General features: G+C 43.9%; 1 protein-coding gene across 3 annotated transcripts in view; it reads left to right on the top strand.

Moving 5' to 3' along the window:
- Positions 1–22,730, top strand: part of LOC147678708 (phospholipid scramblase family member 5-like) — a 250,081-nt gene that overhangs the window by 135,069 nt on the left and 92,282 nt on the right. For all 3 annotated transcript variants that reach the window (XM_086946158.1, XM_086946157.1, XM_086946159.1), the window contains exon 2: positions 15,351–15,415. In XM_086946158.1, the coding sequence (XP_086802284.1) occupies positions 15,403–15,415 (13 nt within the window). In that variant the 5' untranslated portion in view covers positions 15,351–15,402. The remainder of the gene's footprint in view (positions 1–15,350; positions 15,416–22,730) is intronic.

Here is a 22,730-nt window from a genome sequence, read left to right as displayed (position 1 = left end):
ACCCGTAGTAACCATTTGACAACACCACTAAGAAATCTCTTGTGCACATCACACCCCTGTAGATGGATGCGTTTTGAATCCTTGCAAACCCAGAAAGCACACCTGTGTGCACGTATCACAGCTGCACAGTCATTGCGGCAAAGTATTGGCAGAGTTTGTGCATGCAAATCATTGGACCCCTCACATAAACGACACCTATAACATACCTCATGTACACACTCGCCAACTTAATATAGAACCAGGCAGTTGATGAACACCCTGCAGCAATCATCATTAATGCATTCAGTGCACTGGTTAGCTGACCCATTCATGCCTGGTTCAGAAGGGCTTTGGAAGGTGCTGTCCCCAGCCCGGCCTGAAGAACACCGGACTCCACAGACCAGATACCACAGTCCACTCAGTGGATGTGTCTCAGGTCACCAGGTCCCTCCGGCATCCCATCCACCCCACCTCGTAGTGGAGCACACCTGGATATAAACATGCTTACAAACTCTGATCCTCTCTCTTCCCAGGAGGCTGGGGACTAGTAAAGCACTTCTGGCTTACTTTACTGAGCACACAGTGACCATATTTCAAGATAGCTCAGTGAGTTAAGGCCCAGCTGCAGAGGTTTCTGCGTAGAAAGCCTCAGGGCACAATACTGTTATGGAAACCTCAGGATGCTCTGTACATTTAGGCAGCAGCTGCTCCCAGTGGAAGTTTAGGGCTCAGTGGGGAGTGTTTGCAGCAAAGATTATTTCTGGCATTGCACAAGAGCTGGTCTAGAGACCTTGAACATGTTGTAGTTCCTGTAGGAGAGTAGGGTCTGCTTCCTATGGTCACCCCCACTTTTTGCTGTGATTCACTGGTTTTTCGACTTTAGTGTGGCTGTAGGCCTGTTAATCAGACTCACAGCCCAGCTGTTCTCTCTCTAAATTCATACCATGTACTTTATGTACATACCTGATTGGGTATTGGGTCACCTTTGTGAGCCCCTGTATAGTGTACCATAGGTACCCAGGGCATAGGTGCATCCAAGGCCTACCAGGGGCTGCAGCATGTATCATGCCACCCCTGACTGGCCATCCAAACTGACACCACAGGCTGAACACTCAGCTTGGGCAAGGTGGTGTAATCACCCCTTGCTTAGATATAGTATTCCTATATCTACCCTTATATATAGACACATATATACCTGTAAGTCACTCTTATGGCAGGCCTTGACAATCCTGAAGGCAGAGTGCTTGGTTTTATGTGAGATGGTGCTCTAGAATGAGTTGAGCCTGTCTGCAGCTTTCGGAATAATGTCCTTATAGCTGTTTTATGATATAGCCATACCATATACTCTTAAGTGCATTATAATCCTCGCGGTTAATGCTAACTTTGGTTTGGCTTTATCAAAATATGTTGTGTAAGGTGTCAAACCCTTTGGAATACTACCCCCCCCCCCCCCGCCAGTCCTGGCGGCGGGGGTAGCATTCCACCCTTCTAGAGGAAGAAGACATGTAGTTACTGCTTTACCCGGTTAAAGTTAAACAGAGCCTCAGCATCACAAAATGGATGCTACTGCCACAGACACGAGTCTGACCTCCTGCTGCTAGACAAAACTCTGTCAGGGGAGGCCTGGACAGTAGGTTTCCTGTCAAGAGTGGTGCTGGCACCTCCCCAGTTAGCCTGTAGTGGATTGGGGCAGGGAGTGTTCAATGGAAACTGCTGTTTCCAGACACTGCCTGGGGCACACAAGGTGCTCCATGCACAGCCCGGTTCAAATCAGTTGCTGGGGCACTCCAGCCCCAGCTCTGGCGCGAAACTGGACAAAGAGAAAGGGGTGTAACCACCCCCTTCTCAGGTTCCACCCATAGGAGGGACCTAGCAGGTAATCCAGCCCCTTAGATTAGTATAAAGTTAGGAGCTGTGTTTAGAGACATTAGATTATCCTGGCAAGAAACTCTGAAACGAACTCTTGGACCTTCGACGTTCCCTTTCGACTGGAAGACTGGAGACATGGTCTGAACAGAAGCCAATCTTCCAACCCTGCGTGGATTGCATTTGCCAAGGTTTGTTGGGTCTAATCCGGATACCAACACCGCCAACAGCTAGATCTGTCGTGGGACAGCTCGACTCCAGCTCCTGGTAGTCGTCGACGCCTCCTGGACTTCGTGGCTGCGGAGACAAGCTTTACCTCTTCACCTGATTGCATCTCAACATCGCCTGGTTCCTTCCTGGTCACTGGCTAGTGACCCAGACTCGGTCCCCTCTGCTTTCAGGTTCTTTACTGCTCCTATCCACCCTTGGATTCATCCGAAAACTTTCCTCCTGGTCGCTTGTAACACTTTCTTGCAGCTCTCCATAGGATTCATTGATGAAACCCGACACGAAAGAACACCTATGCACCCGGCTTCCCTGGGTGAGGTAACTCGAGTACTCCGGTGCTCCCGTGGGTAATAACTATCCAAGTGTCCTAGTTTAACTGGGTTTTCCCGTAGTCCACCCGGAAGTGTCCGAAATCTACTACTTTGTAACTTTTAGGTTCCCATTGAAAGTCTATGGTATCTCCCGTGTGTGTTTAGACACTGCACTCGCATCCTGTGGGACTCCTATTTCCTAACCTTTGGTTGTTCAATGTGGCCCCAGCGATTTCCTAGGCTCTCGGCCTACTCACCTTTCCTGAAGTGGTTCTTATACCACTTACTTAGTATATGGTTCGTATTGTCCCCTAGGGCAGAATTGTATTTGTGCAACTTATAGTATGCTTATTGAGTAACTTGTGCTCTATCTCGAACTCTGACCTCATAAAGAGTGCAGAGGGGTTGTGTTAGTAATAAATACATATATATTTGATATATACCTTGTGTGGTGTCTTTTCATTTGATATTCAAGGGACTATTATTGGTAAAACAGCTGGCTTCACATGCTCTCTGAGGTTTTAGCCTAAGACTGCTTTGTCCATGCTACCACTAGGATAGCTGGTCTATAAGGTTGACTTTACAACCATCACCGTAAGGGTTGTTTGGACTGGTGCAAGGTGCCCACTAGAATAGTGGACATCATATACCAGGCCAACTTCTCACAGTTCCCACGTGACACCTGAAGGGCAGCGGGTGTCGTAACAGTATCTCACTTACGCAAGCACGTGGAACAAGTGCACCCGGTGCTTCCCTGTCTTGCAGCTCCTCCTGCCTTAGGCAGTGTGTCAGGGTCTGATGCTGGCGTGGGCTAGAGCCTTTACTCCTCCCTGGTCTATAGTGCAACGTGTATGTGGTGAATGAAGCATCACCACCTTTGTCATATGTGCTTATTGCCTCTGTGTGGTTATTGGGACCCAGAAAACCCTATTATCAAGCCTCACTGTGGGAACTGCTCCTCCTCAGCTTGCACCGGTCACTGAGGGAAATAATCTCTACGAACCATGTACGAGGCCACAAATGTCCATTTTAACTGGGTCTACACATAACCACACTGACGCGGTGATCACACGCACCATCCAAACCTCTTAGAGCTCTTGTAAGCTTGCTGCTGCTACTAGGCACTTATAGCCATCTGGGGATTGTGTTGAAGGGAAGTGGTTGCATTAGGTCTCACCAAGGCAGCGCATGCGCTGTCTAGTTGAGACATGCAGTACATGCTTTAGTGAGGGAGTCCCCGCCTCTGTTTTCCTATTTGTTATTGGGCATGTCTTTCAAAATGTACAACTTGCTATTGGGTAAGCATGCTTTATGTCCCTCCTTTTTCCCTGTTGGGCACGCCTAGGGCTATTGGCCCCTTTACTGGTATTAGTGCATTTTATTGGGGGTCTGTTGATTTTCAGGGATCTCTTTTTTTAAATGTGCCTTGCTTTTTTTATTATTATGAGGCAAGCTCATTTCAGTCTCACAAGAGGCAATTTCTTCCCATCCCCCCCACAGTCCGATGCCTTCTCACTCGCCCACCGCCCCCTCCCAGTTTGTGCCTTCAGATGCTTGTTTTCTTTCCTGTTGGTGTTACTCTATTGGAGCGTGTTCAACTTCGGTGCCCATATTTTATTGTAGTTTGTCAGCACAACTCCCAGATCGCTGCACTCTCACAAGAATGCGAACAGCCTAGGCGGGCAGCAGATAATAACCTTGTTTTTTTGTAGGACACCGAGGCTCCAACCTGCTTCCCAAGCTACAAAGACGGAAGTTTAGCCGTATGGAAACATCCTCACCCTCTTTGCAGCAACAGAAACAGCCCCTTCCAGGACCTGGCGCGAAATTAGCAGCAAGGAAGCGTGTAATTGGACGAGTCACGTGCGTATGGGGGGGGGGGGCGGGAGCCAGGGGAGGGAGGCCACTGCAGGCAGCCAAGCCCAGAGCAGGGGCATCGCCTCAGAGCATGCAAGCTCTGCTCGGGGGCATACAGAGCAGGCGGGATGCGAGGCTGAGCGGCGAGGGGGATCCGCGCACACCATCGCTTCCGAGCAGCCAGCCAACATGGCCGAAGATGCATTTTGATTCTTCCCTCTCCTACGTTTCCCTGGGATATTTTGTTTACATCTACGTCCTAACTACGCAAGTGATGCCTAAGACGGGGAACAGCCATTACAACGCAGGTTTTACCATGCGTTGCTTTTACATCACATGCGTTACAACGCAAACGATGTTACAAAGCGTGGTAAAACCACGCATACCATTACATCGCATGCGCTTTTACAATGCATGCGATGGGACCTAAAAAGCGGCCTATGTAATACCCACCCAAATGCATTTATTGGAGAGTTCACAGTGTAAAGCCCCTTCCTGTGGTGTTTGACAAGGAGTTTGCAATGCAACCCCGCTTCCTATTGTACTTGTTAGAGAGTTCACAATGTAAAACCCATTTATAATTAGGGCTCCCGGCTTTATGGTATTTATATTTATAACATTTCCGTCTGTATATATCCATATTATTTTTGGGCTTTTGTATTAGTATGTATACAGATTTGTTTTGTGGTTTGTGAGTAAATGGAGTCAGAATTGGTACATTTCCACATTTATTTAACCAAGAACATGCGCTCATACTTTATTCCTGTCACATTTTAGCAAATTCACCAGCCGAATATAGCAAAACACCACACCCACAGGAAATTATTAGCAATTTACTAAAAGTATACTTTACCATATGCCTGTATTTAAAGATAGCTTTACCTGTGTTTTTAAACAACTACCAATGCTGTCAATACGCTCATCTGTTGTCTTGGAATTCACTGTAGACAGTATGGAAAGTCACTCATTAGAAGCACAATTTTCAGTATTTTTCTGCTTTAAAAAATTGTTTTCAGTCTGTATTTGTCTGTAAAAATCAGTAAAACCAGCAAAATGGGAACCTTAATCATATTATATATTTAAGATATCCGGGTTAGGAGTGTCCCAGGGCAGTCAGAAGTACCAAGCCCTGATTGTGTCAATGGGGGTCTGTCACTTCTGGTGTCATTGGACCTTTTTTACCCCAGACATTTTAACTAGGGACCATTTGCCCCTTTTAAGACTTGTCTCTAAAGTTAACTATGAAGACCAAAAGTTAGTCCAGTGTTTGGCCCAATTCGGACCAGTGAGAGCAAAACGCGATTGTGCATGGCAATGGTCAGTAGTTGGTGCACGATTCAGGCTTCCGACCTGCCCCTTACTCTGCTGCTCTGTTGTACTAACTTTGGGTCTGTCCCCAGGAAACACACTACATATTTATGTAAGGTATACAGGGCATTCTTTGCACATATCTCACAAATCCATCCCTGTTTGAGTAGATGCAGACAAATTGGCCCTGATGAAGTGCATTGATCCTTGTGGACAGTAAGAGGCATGAAACATGTCGACCCTTGACTTATATTAATCAGAGCCTAGATAGAGCATTATATCAAATAGAAACAAGCATTGGCAAAGCAAATACCCTCGCCCTGGACATATACTGGCATTGCCAATGATTGCTTTTATTCCAAGAAGGCTACAGCCCATACATGCAAATACGGTGGTCATCTTGGAATAGTCTGTATTTTGTAAAAAAATTAGATAATGGCCACTCGTGCACACACACAATCTGCCATCTTGGAATAATTTTAAATTCATTTAAAGGTGGGCCACCCACTGACAGGTGGAGAGATTGCAAAGGAACGGTGGACGCTTAGGGTGGCCTAATAATTTATAAACAGAGGAGAGGGCCACAATGGAGGGATAGAGGAGGGAGTGACGCACAAAAGTAAACTGTCCTATACGAACTGTAGTGCAAGGTACTGATGTCAGTAGTGGAAGGCTACAACTCATCCAATCAAAAACCAGTCAGACCGAAATGCCCTTTGGGTGGGATAAACACACAAGATCAAAGACAGAAAAGGAAAAGCACATTGCTGTTGTGCCATGTAGAGTCGGACACTTAGCAATCTGTGTTTCTATAAAGACCGCACTTCATATATCACACCCTACAGAGTGCAGAAGTGAGGCCCAAGACAAACCTGTGAGCCTGATGGCTGGCTACCCTTGTCAAAAGCTTAACCCACACCCTCTCCCAAGTCAGTTCAGTCAGATATCTAAGACTGGCATGATGCTCTGTTATGTTTAACATATATCTTTAGTTTCTCAGCACCATCCGTGCCAATCAGCATTAACATCCCTATTTATCTGGACCTTCACTTAACCCACACGCGTCCCTATTCAAAACATGCTGTGTTTTGTTGCAAGTTTATAGGTAGGCATCAACATGCAAACACAAAACCATACAGAACTGCAAAGTCTAGGAAAAACGAACAGGGCTCTTAAAAACAAGCACACTGCGAGACAGTGAAGGCATGAGACAAGCACACTGCGAGACAGTGAAACTGTGAGACAGCCCTGATGCATTCGTCATGATAAAAGTGAGCTCATGTAACTGCGTGGGGCAATGTAATCCTGAGCAGTCACAGAGTTTCCAGGCGGGTGTCCAGACTTCCCACGAGGAAACTCCCGGGTGTCTGTCCACAGACTCCCATAGGAAGTTTCTCCACGTGGGCCTACAGACATCTCACGGGGGATCTCCCAGGTGTCTGTTCACAGGCATCACACAGGACACTACTGGAGGTTCCGGTAATCAGTCCAGAAACCCCACAGCAAGTGTCTGTACACGTGGCGTTCGACTGCAAAAAGACCTCATTGGATATGTGTCGGTGTCTCGGGGGAGCTGTGTGGTATCGACTTAAGGAATCAACGCAGGACCGAATGCGGGTATCTGCACGCGGACACCCGGCGACGGCTGCATGGAGTCTGCCGTGAACACTCTGCCCCCACCGACACGTCCATGGGGGCCCGGCCGTCGGGTGTCTGCCCCAGAACTCTGAAATTGTCTGTGGATCGGTATGTGGACACTCACCAGGCCCCCCTGGCACAGCCTGGCGCACAGACCTGCCCCCCGCACCAAGTTAAAATAAAACACGCGGCACTTCAACCGATTGTCAAAGCGATCGTAATGTAAAAAAAAAAAATGCCGCTAGTGGTGCGCGCGCCACTGCGAGCATATGTTTTGAATTATCGAGGCTGTCAAGCCGCGATAATTCAAAACATATGGCTTCTGGGTGCGCGTAACAGACACCAATAGGCCATGGGCAGAGCTACGCGACCGCCCATGGCCTATTGCGTTATAAAACATCACGCACGCGAAGGCCAATGAGAATGAACCTTGGAAATAACACGCACAAATCCGTCGAATTTCCAGGTCCATTTTCAATTTCCCCCGGAAAAGGATTCGCTGCGCGACATTGCTGCGCAGTGTACGGCAGACGCGAGCCCTAAAAAGTAGCTCAAACTCACGTTTTTAATCATGACAAAAGGGCCCAACAATTAAAATAGTTTTTGGATCCTATTAGTCATTTTTAGCACACACAGCCTCCTCTTATTCTACTCACACCTGCACACCTGCGCATCACACCCAAACCTCACTCCTCATGTCGGCTAAAAAGAAAAGAACTGCGGAAAAGAGCCCCCCTGAGGGGCCCGTTGGGCATTGTGGTGCCGGCCCAACAAAGAGCTGCCCGATGATGAAGTATGTCACCTTTCAGGGTGTGTGAGGGCTCTTGCTCCTAAAAGGGGCACTCTTCTGTATTCCCCTGGATTCATAACACTTGGAGACCTTGATCCCCCCCCATAGGAACTGCGCACTCCTTGATTTCATCGTCGATTCAAAGGTCGCTGGACCTTAAACAAGCCAGAGTCCCTCCCTTTTTGGCTCTAAGGTTAACTATGCAGAGCAGCCACAGACTGTCTTCGATAAGTGGCCAGTGCGAGAAACTCACAACACAGCAGTGCACATTAAGACCCAGTAAACCAATGTCCAGACAATGACGTTTCTTCCAATCGAAAGCATTCTTTAATGCACAAAAAGTAAATACTACAATCAAAAAACAAATATTTACAAGATTTCATGTGGAATTACAAATTGGAACCTCTCCTATAGTGCCTTAACCAGGGTGTAAATCATGTACCCTGAAGAGTTATCATGAGTGGGAACTGACCTTATAAATGTAGTCTGCTCGCAGCATCTGTGAGGTATTGTGTAACTATTTATATATCAGAATGCTCTCATCATAAACACCAGAAATGCACCTGTATTTGCCTCTTGCTACAAATGAGGCTTTTCACAATCAAAATATTTAAGTCTGCAGGTTTTGTCAAGTCATTTGCTACATACAATATGGTCCCAATTTGAGAGACCGGTTAGTACATGCGTACGAAAGACAGGATGGCAACACTGTTGATAACATGAAACAACTGTCCCCAATACAAGGCCATTACAAATGTAACAACTGTATGGCTTGTAATACCACCAAAAACATCAAAACTTTTGTGATTAATGAACGCAAATTTACCATCAAACATTTTTCCAACTGTCGAACCAGCAGTGTAATTTACTGCATACAGTGCCCATGTGGTCAACTATATATAGGGAAAACCACACAGATGATCAAGCAGCGAATCCTGCAACACCAGTCGCGGATCCGTTGCCGAGTGGAAAATGCCCCTTTAGTGGAACACTATTCTTCTGCTAAACACTCTGAAAAAGAGATGACCTGGTGGGTAATTGATGTTGTAAAACCATCCATCAGACAAAAAAACTGCGATAAAAGCCTGATTATCAAAGAGAATCGCTGGATGGAAATTGCCAACAGTGTGAAAAATGGATTGAACTCTTGCACTGAATGGCATACCTTAGCATGTTTGACTTAATCTTTTTAGAATAACACAGCTAAATTGTGGTCAAGCCAAGAGCCATGCATGTCCATATAATATAAGCATACAAGATATATGTTGCATGTAATATGCTGTCAACCATATCTCTATTCATATATGTTTAACAACTGCTTATACCGTTAGAGATTACTTTATGATAAAAAGTGTTTGACCTTTTCTTGATAAAATTCCTAAGACTGTATGATAAAAAGTGTTTGACCTTTTCTGAATGAAAAGTCCTAAGACTGTGAGCACATTGTTGTCGACAGGATCAGTGGCTATGATGTAAAACTGTCATAATTTGACTCATTGTTCAATTTAACTTTTTCTTTTGGTCCAGTTTTTAATACTCCATGATGAAAAACTTTAAGATTGTGAGCGCATTGTTGTCGACAGGACCACTCGCTATGATGTAAACTCACCATTTTGATTTTAACCTCCGTTTTTATCAGTCACATTAAAGTGGAAATCACCTCTTTCCTAAAATCAATATCTATTACGTAAGGTTTATCGTACAACTTAAACTGATATTTAGCCTCATGCTGCCGTAAGCTAAATACATAGGCTAAGATGGCCGCCTTGTTCTTCACTAACAAGTGGTGTACTTGCAGTGATCGCGTAGTCTCGCGAGAACACGCAACTCGCAGTCAATCGTGACGTGCTATAAATAAACACCGACACGCAAACAGAGTTGTAAGCCTTTACCGGACTCGTTGGAAGCTTTTTGACGCGGTCACATCCGAGATTTGAAGTAAGTCATGCTAGCGAAAGAATTCTTTTATTGCTGACAGCTGTCTTAGTTAAAGTCTTAGATTTAGCCGTATTGTTCCGAAAGCCAGTATACCTTCGTTAGCTACATGATATACCTTTGTCATCTGACAGGGGTCCCTTTTACTTATGTTTGTAGCTCGGCTATGCTAATGTTTGTAGCTCGGCTGTACCGTTAGACATTTATTGATTTTCGGCTATCCCGGTATCTTCTAAAAAATATGGTGCCATTCCCTTTGAATTGAAATCATTCATCGACCGCTACGAGTTAAGTACACTCCCTTACTTTTTTCCCAATGCAGAATTAATATGCCACCCCAAATGCTGCATTTAAAATATAACAAATGCTTCAATATGATGTTGAGACTAGCCTTACCATCACTTGCCAACCAGCACTATCTATTAATAACGATTAGCTAAACCATATAGTGCACTACTTTTTGCAACACTTTAAGGCTGGTAAATAATAATAATTTATTGTGAATCTACAAATATCTATGTATATTTCTTTATCCAACTAGAAATATACATGTGTTTGGAAATCGATCGAACTTGGATTCCCTGTCGGAAATTATAGACAGCACTCCTATGTAGAATACGAGGTAAATTGTTAATATTTCTTCCTTTTGGTTGTCGGTCTATCTAAATGACTTGATCTGAAACAATAGTAGTAAGATAGACTTTCACTTGCCTCCATCTATTACAGTGAAATTTTGGTACAAAAGATTCATTCCTTGCCTCACAACAACACCACGATTGAAAGTGCTGCTGTCGTCTTAAATCTAAATAGACGTACATTTAAAGAAGTAAAAGTGAGTTGAAAATATCACTGATTATATTTTCTTGGGATCTTGTTTGACCATTAGTTTGCCTTATAAGCTATTTTGCTTATTTTCTTTAGTCGCCACACCGACTTTTTAAGCAAACCTAGTATTAAGTGTATAAAAATGTAAATATATTTAGATTTATACAAATAAAGAGTTATGAACCAGGTCTTTAAACATATACATGCATATTGTAACACAATGTTGTTTTCTTTACAGAGGGTCATCAATTGTATAAAGAACTTTACTGTCCTGATGATGGTCTTGTGAAAACCTTCAAAAAGACCGAAACGTCGACTATTTTAGTCCATCTCTGCATTCTTTGATTCCTTGTCACACTTTGATTTTCTTCTGATTTTTGAGTTGAAATCAATGTTCTTTTTGTTTAAGCAGTCTGGACTTAATGTTTAGATATGTCAAAGGAAGATACAACTATTACCTTGAATATCTAAATAATATCCATATATGTACCCTATTCTTTGTATATAAATGTACTTTTTGATTTGAATACAAATAACAATTTTCAGATAATACAAAATCCTGGTTTTTCGCTTTTTTATTCATCATTCATTGTATATATCGTGTTAGTGTGGTAACACTGTTTGTCCTGATTCTATTGGACTTCTTTTTCTAAAAATTAATAATTTAAGACAGCCACTGATCAATCTCAGACTTAGGTACCTTGATGATTCAATACAGGTCCTAACGGTGCTGAAAAATAGACAACCAACAAAACCCCTTGCTGGCCATTTCTCTTATAACATACAATATGAAGCCTGCTACCTGTACACCACGTTTAAAATTCTATTAGGCAAGTTTGTGGGATTTAACTGGAGCATATATATCACCATGTGGTCTCTGCCTGCAAAGACACATTGAACAATTTAGGCAGACCTAAATTATATGTTGTTATGAACACAAACTCTCCTTCTAGAGACAACAAGCATTTACTGTGGCTAGATCTGAAAAGGGACATAAGTACTAACCCCCTTGCTGTTGTATTTGTCAGTGGGTTCACAATGTACAGCCCATTCCTATTGGATTTGTCTCATGCTACAAGATGTAAAGTTCTTCCTGTGATGTTTATCATGGAGTTCACAATGTAAAACCTCTTCCCACTGTTTACAATTTAGAATCCCTCACCATTGCTTCTGTAAGGTAAGAGCGTTCACAATGTAAAACCCATTCCTATTGTACTTGTCATAGGGATACCAATGTAAAGCCCTCGCATGTTTGTGGTCAACATGTTTCTCGCCTGGTAGTCAATCCATCTGGTGGCGATTCATCAGGACCTTCTAAAATCAAATCTATCTACACATGGGTGGTTATATGGTGTAATCTACCTCTATAAACCAGCCTAACACATACTATGTGGATACCTGATAGAACATGACCAACCCCAGTCGGGTTTCTCATTTTATTTCACCAATACCCGGTAGGTATCACACAAGGAATTTCCCTATGTAGTTTGCTAAATCATCAACTGGTACCTCCAGTTCCCGGCGGAAGTGGGTCGGTCAGAGAGCCTGTTGCTGATTCAGCAAACTACATAGGGAAAACACAAACTCAGATGTACAGATACACACTTACACACAGAAGTACAGTTACACACACAGCTACATCGAGGCATAGAATCACACACAGACGTGCATAGATATACAAACGCATATACATACACACTCAGACAACACACTCTTATGCTTGTCTCTGATCTCAATGTTTTATTATGTACTCAGAGTCTGTTACTCAGTGTTCTCCTTGAGTAAACACTACAATTGTCTCTTCCTTGCATTGTATTGCTCTGCTCCTTGGTACTCCTTCCCCTGTACAGACTGGTAGGGGGGGGGGGGGGCAGTGGATTTTACTGGGGCCTTGGAATGTTCCATGCACATGGGTGTGACTGGGGCAATACCACCCTTTCACCCCCTTCCTACAGCTCCACCTCTTCCCACACTGGTTAATCCGGTGATACTCAAAGTACGTCCCAGGGGCCGCATGCGGCCCGCCTGACCTTTATGTGTGGCCCCCGGATGAACAGCAGCACTAGGGTGCTGCTTTCTTTACAAAGCACTAATATTCATAAAGATATTACATAAACTGCAATAATTTATTTACAGTCAAACCGAAGTGAAGAAAAAAGAGAAGAAGCACAGACGGCATCCTGCACCACTGAACTTTAAGCATAAATAACAAAGGGAGTGGCCCAGATATCCAAGGGACAGGGTGCCAACGCAACAGTGTATATAGAAATTTCCCCTGAATCAAATGTCAATCACAGTCATCCTTCTTTTCCACTAATCATACATCAAAATCAATGCCAAAAAAATGAATACCCCTATAGAAGTGGATACAAGCACATAAAAGTTGAAGCTTCAAATAAAAAATATACAATTTTATTCACATAATTGATATCATCAAATATTAAAAAAAAGTAATAGGTATAAATCACATTAACAATCCCCCTCAGCCCTTGTCTTGATAAAGGTGGTGCATAGCAGGCAATACACCGAAACACGTTAACGCTTCTGTTACAATTAAATTCAAGGGACTTTGGTGTTAGAATTGACTAGACATATCTAACAGTGTTGATAGATCCTGATGAATTAATAACCCGGGATGCCCTTACAATAAGGCATCCTAATGTCACTTTTGTTTTACTTTTAATGTTTTTTTAATAGTTTGAGGGGGATTGTTAGTGTGATATATACCTATTTCTGTTTTTTAATATTTGTTGATATCAATTATGTGAATAAAATGGTATAATTCTTTTATTTGAAGCTTCAACTTGTATGTGCTTGTATCCACTTCTATAGGGGTATTCCATTTTTTGGCGTTGATTTGGATTTATGATTAGTGGATAAGAAGGATGACTGTGATTGACATTTGATCCAGGGGGAATTTCTATTTACACCACTGAACTTTAAGAACACCTTGATGTTTATAGACATCTTGCAGCAAACCTGTAATAAATAATATGAAAAAGTCTCTTCAAAGTTCCCAAAAATCTATTTCGCTAATATATTGAAGCTCTTTCACCTAAATACATCAGATTATAAAAGTATTTTGCGATTTATTTTTTTAAAGTTACAGTTTTCAAATATGAATTTAGAAACATTCATGCCTGCCCCCCACCCTGACAACAATGACAATAGTGCTCCAAGAGGCAAGTCAGTCAGTTTTTGTGTGCACACTCTGGCTGGCCGGGGTTGCTATTATACATGGACAACATTATAGTTTATTAAATCAAACACAACAGAAGGTTGTGTGCAGGGCACATTCTGAAGTCATGTATTTCAAGGTCCTCTTATATGTCATAATGAAGAAAAGGGAGGCAAAGTAAAATAAAACAATTGCCTAGGATCACACAGTTTGGTCAAGTGGGGAAGCCGGGATTGATCTCAGGTGCAATGCAATGTGTATGCATCGCTTTCCCTATGACCACCTTACACCTGCCAGGACCCCGACCAACACCCTCCCGGCATCAATGCTGCCCCCAGTCACACCACTGACCGAACTTTGTGGCCCCTGGGAAGATGTTAGCGAGGGCCCATGGGTTAAGCCTACCTGACAGTCAATGCAAAGAGAAGGCCAGGAAACAGAGTAATCACTTGAACTATTTTTAGGTAATCTGCTTACTTACCCAAAAAATGCTGGTAACTGGAAGTAAAGGGGGTGGGTGGGGCTGCAGTCCTGCAGTTTCATAGCTCACCAAAGGATTGTTAAGTTAAATGTGGGGTAGTTAGTAATCAGTAATGAAGACTTTAGTTATCTGTAGACTTATAATAAACATATAGCTCATTGTACTATTAATTGTATGTATTATTGTGTATTCTAAATGTAATACCATTAAATCTGGCTAAATGGCTTGCGGCTACAGTCTTCTGGCCTCTGACCACTTTATATACCGAGCACTGTTTTTATCCAAACTCTATGGTACTCACATTATTGATCTCGGAAGGATGAAAGGTTGGGTTGCATGTATTTGGACTAATGGCCTACAAGGCACACAGATCTCTGCAGCAGGCACATTCACCCACCAGGGTTGCTTTTAGATTTCCACAAGAAGAAAACACAAGGCCAAGGGCCCCTGAAAGATGATTTGGAAAGGAAAATAAAAGCAAAGATAACAAAGTGATCTGTTCAAAACCTAAGGAATACAGAGTGAAAGTATGAGAGACGCATGTGACTGAGAAACTGAGAGAGAGAGGTGTCTGTGGGGGGGGTGTGGGGGGGGGGGCGAGGGGGGTGACAGACAAAGGGTGAGAAAAGGGAAGGAGTATTTCGAAGATAACTCTTCCCTTTTGGAAATCAGTTGGCACCCTAAGCAGGGAGTCTATAACCAATCAATGTGTTGAGACTAGAATATTGATCCATACCATACCGACTCACAGATTGGAAAGAACGCCCATACACACCTCTTCCAAATTATGATTCCGTATGCGTCAGACAGGCCCATTTTGCGATTTGGGAAAATCTTTCTGAATTGCTCAATGGGGTTAGGACATATTAAAAAATGATTTTGCAGTTTTTAGCTGTGGCAACATTTTTCTCCAACACACATTTTGCTAAAATACCGTTTTGTTTCCTTGATTAGGTGACCCTGCGATTTGCACCTCTTGCCTGTGTTATTAAGTTTCATTCGGACGATGGCGTTCCAAGGTATGTACAAAGCAAGCCTGTCCCGAGTCACGCCTCAGAGATGCAATTTTTCATGGTTTTGAATGATTAAATAACTAACTCACAAGTTTATGGGGCTTTTGGGATCTTTAAACCATAGACTACAATCCTGGCTTTTAGGTTGCCTTAGATGTTAGAGGCAGATGGTTTGTGTCTCCCTATCATATCCAACAATGCATATGTCACTTACATGTTCCATTGCTTCACCAGTATAAGTGTTTTCCACAGGTTCTGCGCTTCGTCTACTTTCCAATGATCTAAAAACAATTTTACCTTAGCGTAAAAGTTTTAAAACAGTGGGGCCTTATCGACGCTTTAGCGGGACTTTTTCCCGCTAATGCGGCGATAATTTTATCGCCCTATTTGCAAGCTGTCGCTAACAGTAGTTAGCCACAGTTTGTAGGCGATAGCGAGCGGTTTGGGGCCTGCTTTGCATGTCAGCGATATTTATCGCTAATGACATGCAAAGTGGGCGTACCCAACCTATTAGCGACTGAAAGCAGATATTCAGGTTAAGACCCTATTGGCGTTAATGCCTAAATATCGCTGGATTTCCAGCGATATTCATGCATTAAGCCGCTATCGCCGGATATTTTATTGCATTTGAGATAAACGTTGCTAATAGCACGTATCTCTGCGATAAAATCTGGCGATGCACGGCGATAGAAAAAATTTCGCAAAGCTTATTTAGCGATAAATATCGCTAGTTGTTGATAATATGCCCCAGTGTTTTTTCAATCCGTCCGTGTTTCAGAAATATGCCTTTAAAACCTTACGCTAAAAAACAATCATTGCACCATAAGTATTACGTGCATTATTAAAATAAAGAAAACATTGAGGGTGTGTCTGTACGTTTGGCCGTGAAACATGTCATTTTAGCTTGATTTAGCTGTTAATTGCTTTGTCCATACAGTTATTCTCATGCCAATCCCACTATTGTTTCGAAATGCCTACAGTTCCGCTGCTTGCACACCAGAGGGAGCCAACACACTGCAGATGCGGGCAGCAAGCGGTTTACCTGTCTTCAGTCCACCCCGGTGTGGGACGCGGGCTGGTGCAAGAAGCGGCTGAAGTGTGTCATTGCATCGCTACAAGCCCTGTCAATGGTTCAGCAGGTGCAGTGGCGGCGGAACAAAGATCTTTGAGACCCTTTGAACTCCAGTCCTGTCTGTATTTTGAAACCATGCACATGTCCAGGGCCGGCTCTAGGCTCATGGTGGCCCTGAGCAAGGAGCGTAGGTAGGGGGCCCGGAAGAGGTGGTCCGGGCGGGGTGGGCGGAGCGCGCAGGCCAGTAAAGAGGGGAGGGGGTCAGGGTGTTTAGTAGTGGAACAGAGCTGGAGGCCGCCAAATCCCTGCCAGGGGCCACCACGCAAATATGTATCCATCCTCAGAGGATTAATATATTAAGGATATATATTGGCGTGGTGGCCCCTGGGGTTTGGTGGCCCTGTGCAGGTGCACAGCTTGCACATGCCTAGGGCCGGCCCTGACATGTCCCTTGCTTGCACCAGAGTCTATCCCAGCCTTGCTTTCACCAGACTCTATCCCAGCCTTGCTTGCCTCTTCCCTGTCCCTGGGGTAACACTAGATTTATAAACAGAGTTGCACAGAGGTGTGTGAAAGGCGCATGCAATCACATTTTCTCTTCTCCTGGCATCAGTATATCTTACATCTTACGTGAAGTAGTGTGGCTCACTGGTTAGAGGCGGCAGACCCGAGAGCAGAGGACGGCCCGGGACCAGGGTTCGATTCCCGGCGCGGCAGGTTTCTGGACCAGGGTCAGCGGACTCGATAATTCTCTCGCCTCGGTGCCCACTCTGATCAGCGATCACACTCGGCAACTCTGGGCATTAGCTTGCCTCATCTTCACTAACGGCCCCACCAGACTGCCGGGGATGCCTGGTCTCACCCTGGAGATACCCATTAAGGGACCATCTCTCAGGGAAGCCAGGAAGGGTTTCGCAGCGGTCGAAGCGCCTTTGGACCCTCCGGGTAAGTAGTGCGCTATATAAATGCCTATACATACATATACATACATACATACAGTTCGAGCTGCAGGGCTGATTTCCTGCCAACTGTGGCTTCCTGCCGTTTCCATGCCGGGCACCATTACCACACACACCCAGGCTGCTCGCCTCTCTCCAGAGGGTGGAGCCGGGTGACAAGAGCTGATGCTTCTGCAATGAAGATACCTGATGCTTTGATGAAAGAGGGGGGGGGGGAGGGGGGGGAGGAGGAGGAGAAGACAGACAGGAACAATTTGAGTCCAGTTTGGCACTGCTTCAGCATCCGCTCGATGGTGCAGTGCATGATGTTGTTGCAGCGGTACTCCCAAAATAATTTCTAAACCAGCATCACCGCTTCACTGAAATATCTAATCACACATTCATTCACCAGTTGGGCCCATAACCCTGCACACTTTTTCTGATCACTTTAACTCTACTTCAGGGATTGGTGAAACACAAAGGAGTAACGCTGTAACAGTGGCGTAGTGTCTAAACCTATTTAACTAGTTATTATTTACACCTGCAGTTTTAAACGATTTACCATGGTTTTTCAACAAATATCATTTCATTCAGACATACCACCATAGTGGCGATGAACCTGCTAGTAAAGAAAATAGGCGTAGGAAAATACAAGACCAGCTTTAATTTTCCATTTGTCTAATTTTTATTAAAAGCAAACTTTTAGCATGTCTGATATTTAGGCATTTATTAATTCTTTATTCAGGAAAATTCTTAAAAACTTTTTTTTTTAAATGATCATTTATTTTGAAGCTCAAAAAATAGACATTTATTTCAAAGTTCAGTGGGAAGTTTAGCAAAGAACAGATAGTTCCAAATTTCATTCTCTCCTAACATCCCTAACTAACGCCCTCATCTTATCCTTCAGTCCTGCAAAGAAAACAAGAAATAATGCAAAAAGTCTTATATCCAGGAATCGATCTGCAATCCGACAGCACTTCGAGATGAAATCGAAAGGAGCGAATACTTCAGCACAAAATCAGGGGTTTTTATACACTAATTTCCTAACTTAATCTATCTCAAAAGTATCTAACATCACTAATTCCGATTCTGATTGGACAATTTTGGGGTGGGTGAGCATCTCCTGGCCATTACAGCATCATATTCACGGTTAATCAGCAAATTAATAAAGGGGTATTGTTTAGGAAAGTCTTTGGCTTAGTCACATCCTCGACTGGTAACTTTACAGATCTTTCCCATGTTCAGAACACTCGAATGTCCATGTTTTGGCACCCATCCTGACTTCTAGGGCGCAGTAGCCTTGAACTTCCCATCCGAGCACAGGCAGCTCACTCTCACTTGCAGGCTTTAGGCGCACATGAGCAGTCCAGCACTCGTTCGCAGTTTACCAGAGCAGCCATGTTTTCACTAGGCCTCAGAGGTCACTTTTTAGAACTATCATAGAAACAAATACAAATTCATGTTAAATATAGAACTAAAGCCCTTCTGCTTACCTCCCACCATACTAATGTTTCCCCATTAGTTATTACCTAGCAGATAAGCCACATAAATGCGTTTTATACTTACATATCCGACGACTTTCTAGCACAAAACCGTGTAAAATAAGCACATTCATGTTGCGTTTATTTATATTTAAGCCGTGCATTAGTTCACATCACAATAACAATACAAATTAGTTAATTATATTGCTTCATGCAGGCAAAATGAGTATTCCCACGTGTGCATATGTGTGCAACTTATACTCTGGTTGATTAATTCCCCACAACACACCATTAGTCAAAGTTAACGTTATGGAACATTGATTTCACGAGGGGTACACAAAATTTTGCTTTGCCACCTCGCTCCATCAATGTCACCCTGCAGAATGTGCTGAGGGGCCCCTCGGACTCCCATATTATAGGAATATTCAGGGCCCTTATGTTGAATGGGGGCCCCTGAAGGTTGGAGGCACTCCTGCATGCAGGAGCTGCAGGGCCTGTATTACACCCCTACCTTCCCTGTAGCACCCAGCGCTGGTGCCTCTGCACCCCATGGGGCACTTTGTAGGGCACCCCCAAAGTGCACTTAGGTCTGCTCAGAGCAGCGCTACATGCTGCGGCCGCTTTGTTACAAGGTACAAGGAATCTGACCACATCCCTCCCATCCTTCTCACCCTCCAGTCGCTGTCTTTTAACCTCTTCAATGCTAAAGACAAGGGTAACTCGTCATGCACTGCCCATTCATTTCAATAGAAATCTCATTAGATGGCCCTTATTCCAATAGCATCCAAGTGGTTAAGGCGACAGCCCAGTTTTAAACTTCCTGCTCCACTCTCAGGGCACTGCAATTCTCTGCGCCCGCGCACCTAACTGAACAATAGAAGATTTCAAGTAAAAATGAGGTTCAGGAATCTCTCAATCCCTTCTTCAGGAGCACCCCACCTTCAAACGAGAGTGAATGATGAACCGGTCATTCTCCGGAAGCGAACTTGGAGCTCCCTCCCTCCGACCCCCTGTGTGACCACATTCAACGCTTCCTCCCAAAACTCTGCTCTTTGAATGTCACTTGGATTAAATTCCTTTTGCCGCCTCTCGCTCCTGAATGTCTTCTTTACTCTTTTTGAGGTTGTGTCTCAGTTGTGCTCCCTCACTGGTGGTTTGGGGTTTACACTCATGCACAGCTTATCTCCTCTTACTCTTCATGCAACTTTGTGTCTCTAATGCACTCCGGCTGTGACTGTTTGTAAATGTACAGCACTCTGATGCCTCTCGGCCATGGCTCCTGTTTAGAAAATCACAGAAATAAATAAATGCATACATACATACATACATACATACATACATACATACATAAAATAAATAACTCTGGCATGTAAAACACTGGCGCGAGGAGGCAGATAGGACAAGCACGTGTGCTTCAGAGGTGCAGGCTGCACCGAAGAGGTCTGTAAACTGACACTTCACACAGAAAAGGAGAGGGTTAAAGGACACCCACTGAAGAGAAAAGAACAGCTCTCTTAATCCACCCTGCACTGCCAACAATCCCCAGGGACAGGCCTTCTAGAATGATCCTTTGTTTGATGACCTGCTGGGACTGTGAGGCATTCACCAGATGGGCCCTTTAAGTGCTTCAGTGCTAAACAGAAACCAGCATCGGGCACCCACTGCTTCATGCCCACCTTAGTTCACCTCTAAGATACCAGTTTTATTAAACAACATTGGTCCCCAACATTGGAAAATTTCAGCACACAATGAAATATAGACAGAATCAATCTATATTTTTAGAAAGGCATGTCCAGCCGGACAGTGGTCTTTCAGAGTTTTTACTTCAAATGTATGTATTCAAATCACATGAAAAATGCCTTCCAACAGTCAACCAGAGTGGGCCACAAGCCTGTGTCCAGTACTAACAGAGCAAGTACATAGGGTTGATATACAGAGCAAAGAAGGGCTTTTTAAGGCAAAGCGAAGTACTCTATTAACAATGCAGTTGTACAGAGTATCACAGTTAAGCACATCACATCCTATAGTAATCACAGTTAATATATGTGCTTATAAAGTCGACGGCGTTTCGGACCCTTATTAAATCACAGGGTCCATCATCAGGACAGATACAATGAAAAGCCTTATGGTTTTTAGCCTCTAAATGCCTAAAGGGGGGAAGAGGAAATATTCACATTAAGTACCACAGACAATATCTACTAACAAACAAGTGACTGGTAAGTGACCAGAGTCTAACGCAACACTAACAGGGTGCAGGGGTTGTGTCTGCGACGCATCATTATAGAGAATTCTAAAGGATTTTAACCTTGTGAGGGGAAGGAAAGGGCGGATCTTCTGTCAATCCGGTAGTGCAAGTGCTTAGTGAGGCGGACTGTGTTGTAGAGCCCGTCGTGACTTAAAATACCGCAGTGACTACAGCAAAATGGAGGGGGGGCGGGAGAGTCACAGTAAATAACGGGGGTGAAAGTGCTAAGTAAGGCGGGCTTATGTGAACGAGCCCGTCGTGGCTTAAAATCATACCGCCGTGTTTAGAAGTGCTCGGCGAACTAAAGGTACCAGGGGTGGCAGCGTAATGCTTACCGGAGCGCCTCACAAGGTAGAGGCTAAGTCCTGCGTTGGGAAAGGATAAGTTGACCCTGAAGAAAAATAATAATAAAGAATAAAACAACGCGGCCATAACGGGGGAAGCCCGCGAGTTAATCCGGAGGAGTTTGTATTACCTCAATCGGGTTGCCGAAGCCGCGGTAATACGTGGTTTTCAACGGCTGCCAGGTAACCTGGGAAAGAGGAAGGAGTCACTCCAGTGTGGCAAAAATCATGGGGAGGCTCAAGTATCAAAGGTAACGGGAATAGACTTACCGGGTTAGTCGGTATGGAGTCTGCTTCCTGGCGTGCTCGCAACGGAATGAGTAAAGCAATATATTTGCTTCTGATAGGTCGAGAGGAGGGGCATGGAAATAAACGAGGGGCTTCTATAAGCGCCATCTTAGAGCACTGAAAAAGTGCGTGAGGGAGTGATAAGGATAGGGGAAAGACTATAGTGAATTAATGAAGGTGGTGACGGGCTTGAGAACAAGCAATTAAACAATACATTTAAAAAAAGAACATTTAAAATGCATATTTACAACAGGTAACAATTCTGACCACATTAAGCACCAGGAATTTAGATAAGGGCAGTCCATTCATCTTGAAGATTGAGACCTGAGTTAAGACTATCAGTCTTCAAAATCCATTTGAGTTCCTCTCTGTTTAGGAGGCGAGTGAGATCACCACCCCTAGGTGGAATGATGATTTGGGAGATAACAGTCCAGCGGATATCATTCTCCGAGTGTCCTTTTTCCAGGAAATGTTCCACCAACGGGGCATTCGCTGTTTTGCACTTGATACGGCTGCGATGTTGCGATATCCTCATCTTGATTTTTTGTTTAGTTTGACCCACGTATATCATGTTGCATGGGCAAAAAATGGCATATACAATATTCTGACTATTGCAATTTGTGAATGTTTTAAGTACATTTCTTACATTGTTGTACACAAATTCTTTGCCATCAATTGAGAAATCACAAACAATGCACGACCCACAGCGAGAATGGCCCAAGAGTGGAGGTAATTGCCAGTGATCATGAAGGGTTAAATTTCTAACAGATGGTAATGCTGCCCTCACCAGTTGGTCTTTGAGGTTTTTATTTTTCTTGAAGGCAAAAAGGGGAGTATCCCAATTGAGCACCCCTGAATTCAAGATATGCCAGTTCTTCTTGACACATTGTTTAACCCGGTTAGAGATGGGAGAGTAGGTAGTAACACAAACCAGTTTTTCTGCCAGCTGTTTA

This window comes from Lissotriton vulgaris, chromosome 12 (genome assembly GCF_964263255.1).
Source record: "Lissotriton vulgaris chromosome 12, aLisVul1.2, whole genome shotgun sequence".
In the NCBI taxonomy this organism is placed as follows: domain Eukaryota; kingdom Metazoa; phylum Chordata; class Amphibia; order Caudata; family Salamandridae; genus Lissotriton; species Lissotriton vulgaris.
This window is presented reverse-complemented; position numbering and strand designations above follow the sequence as displayed.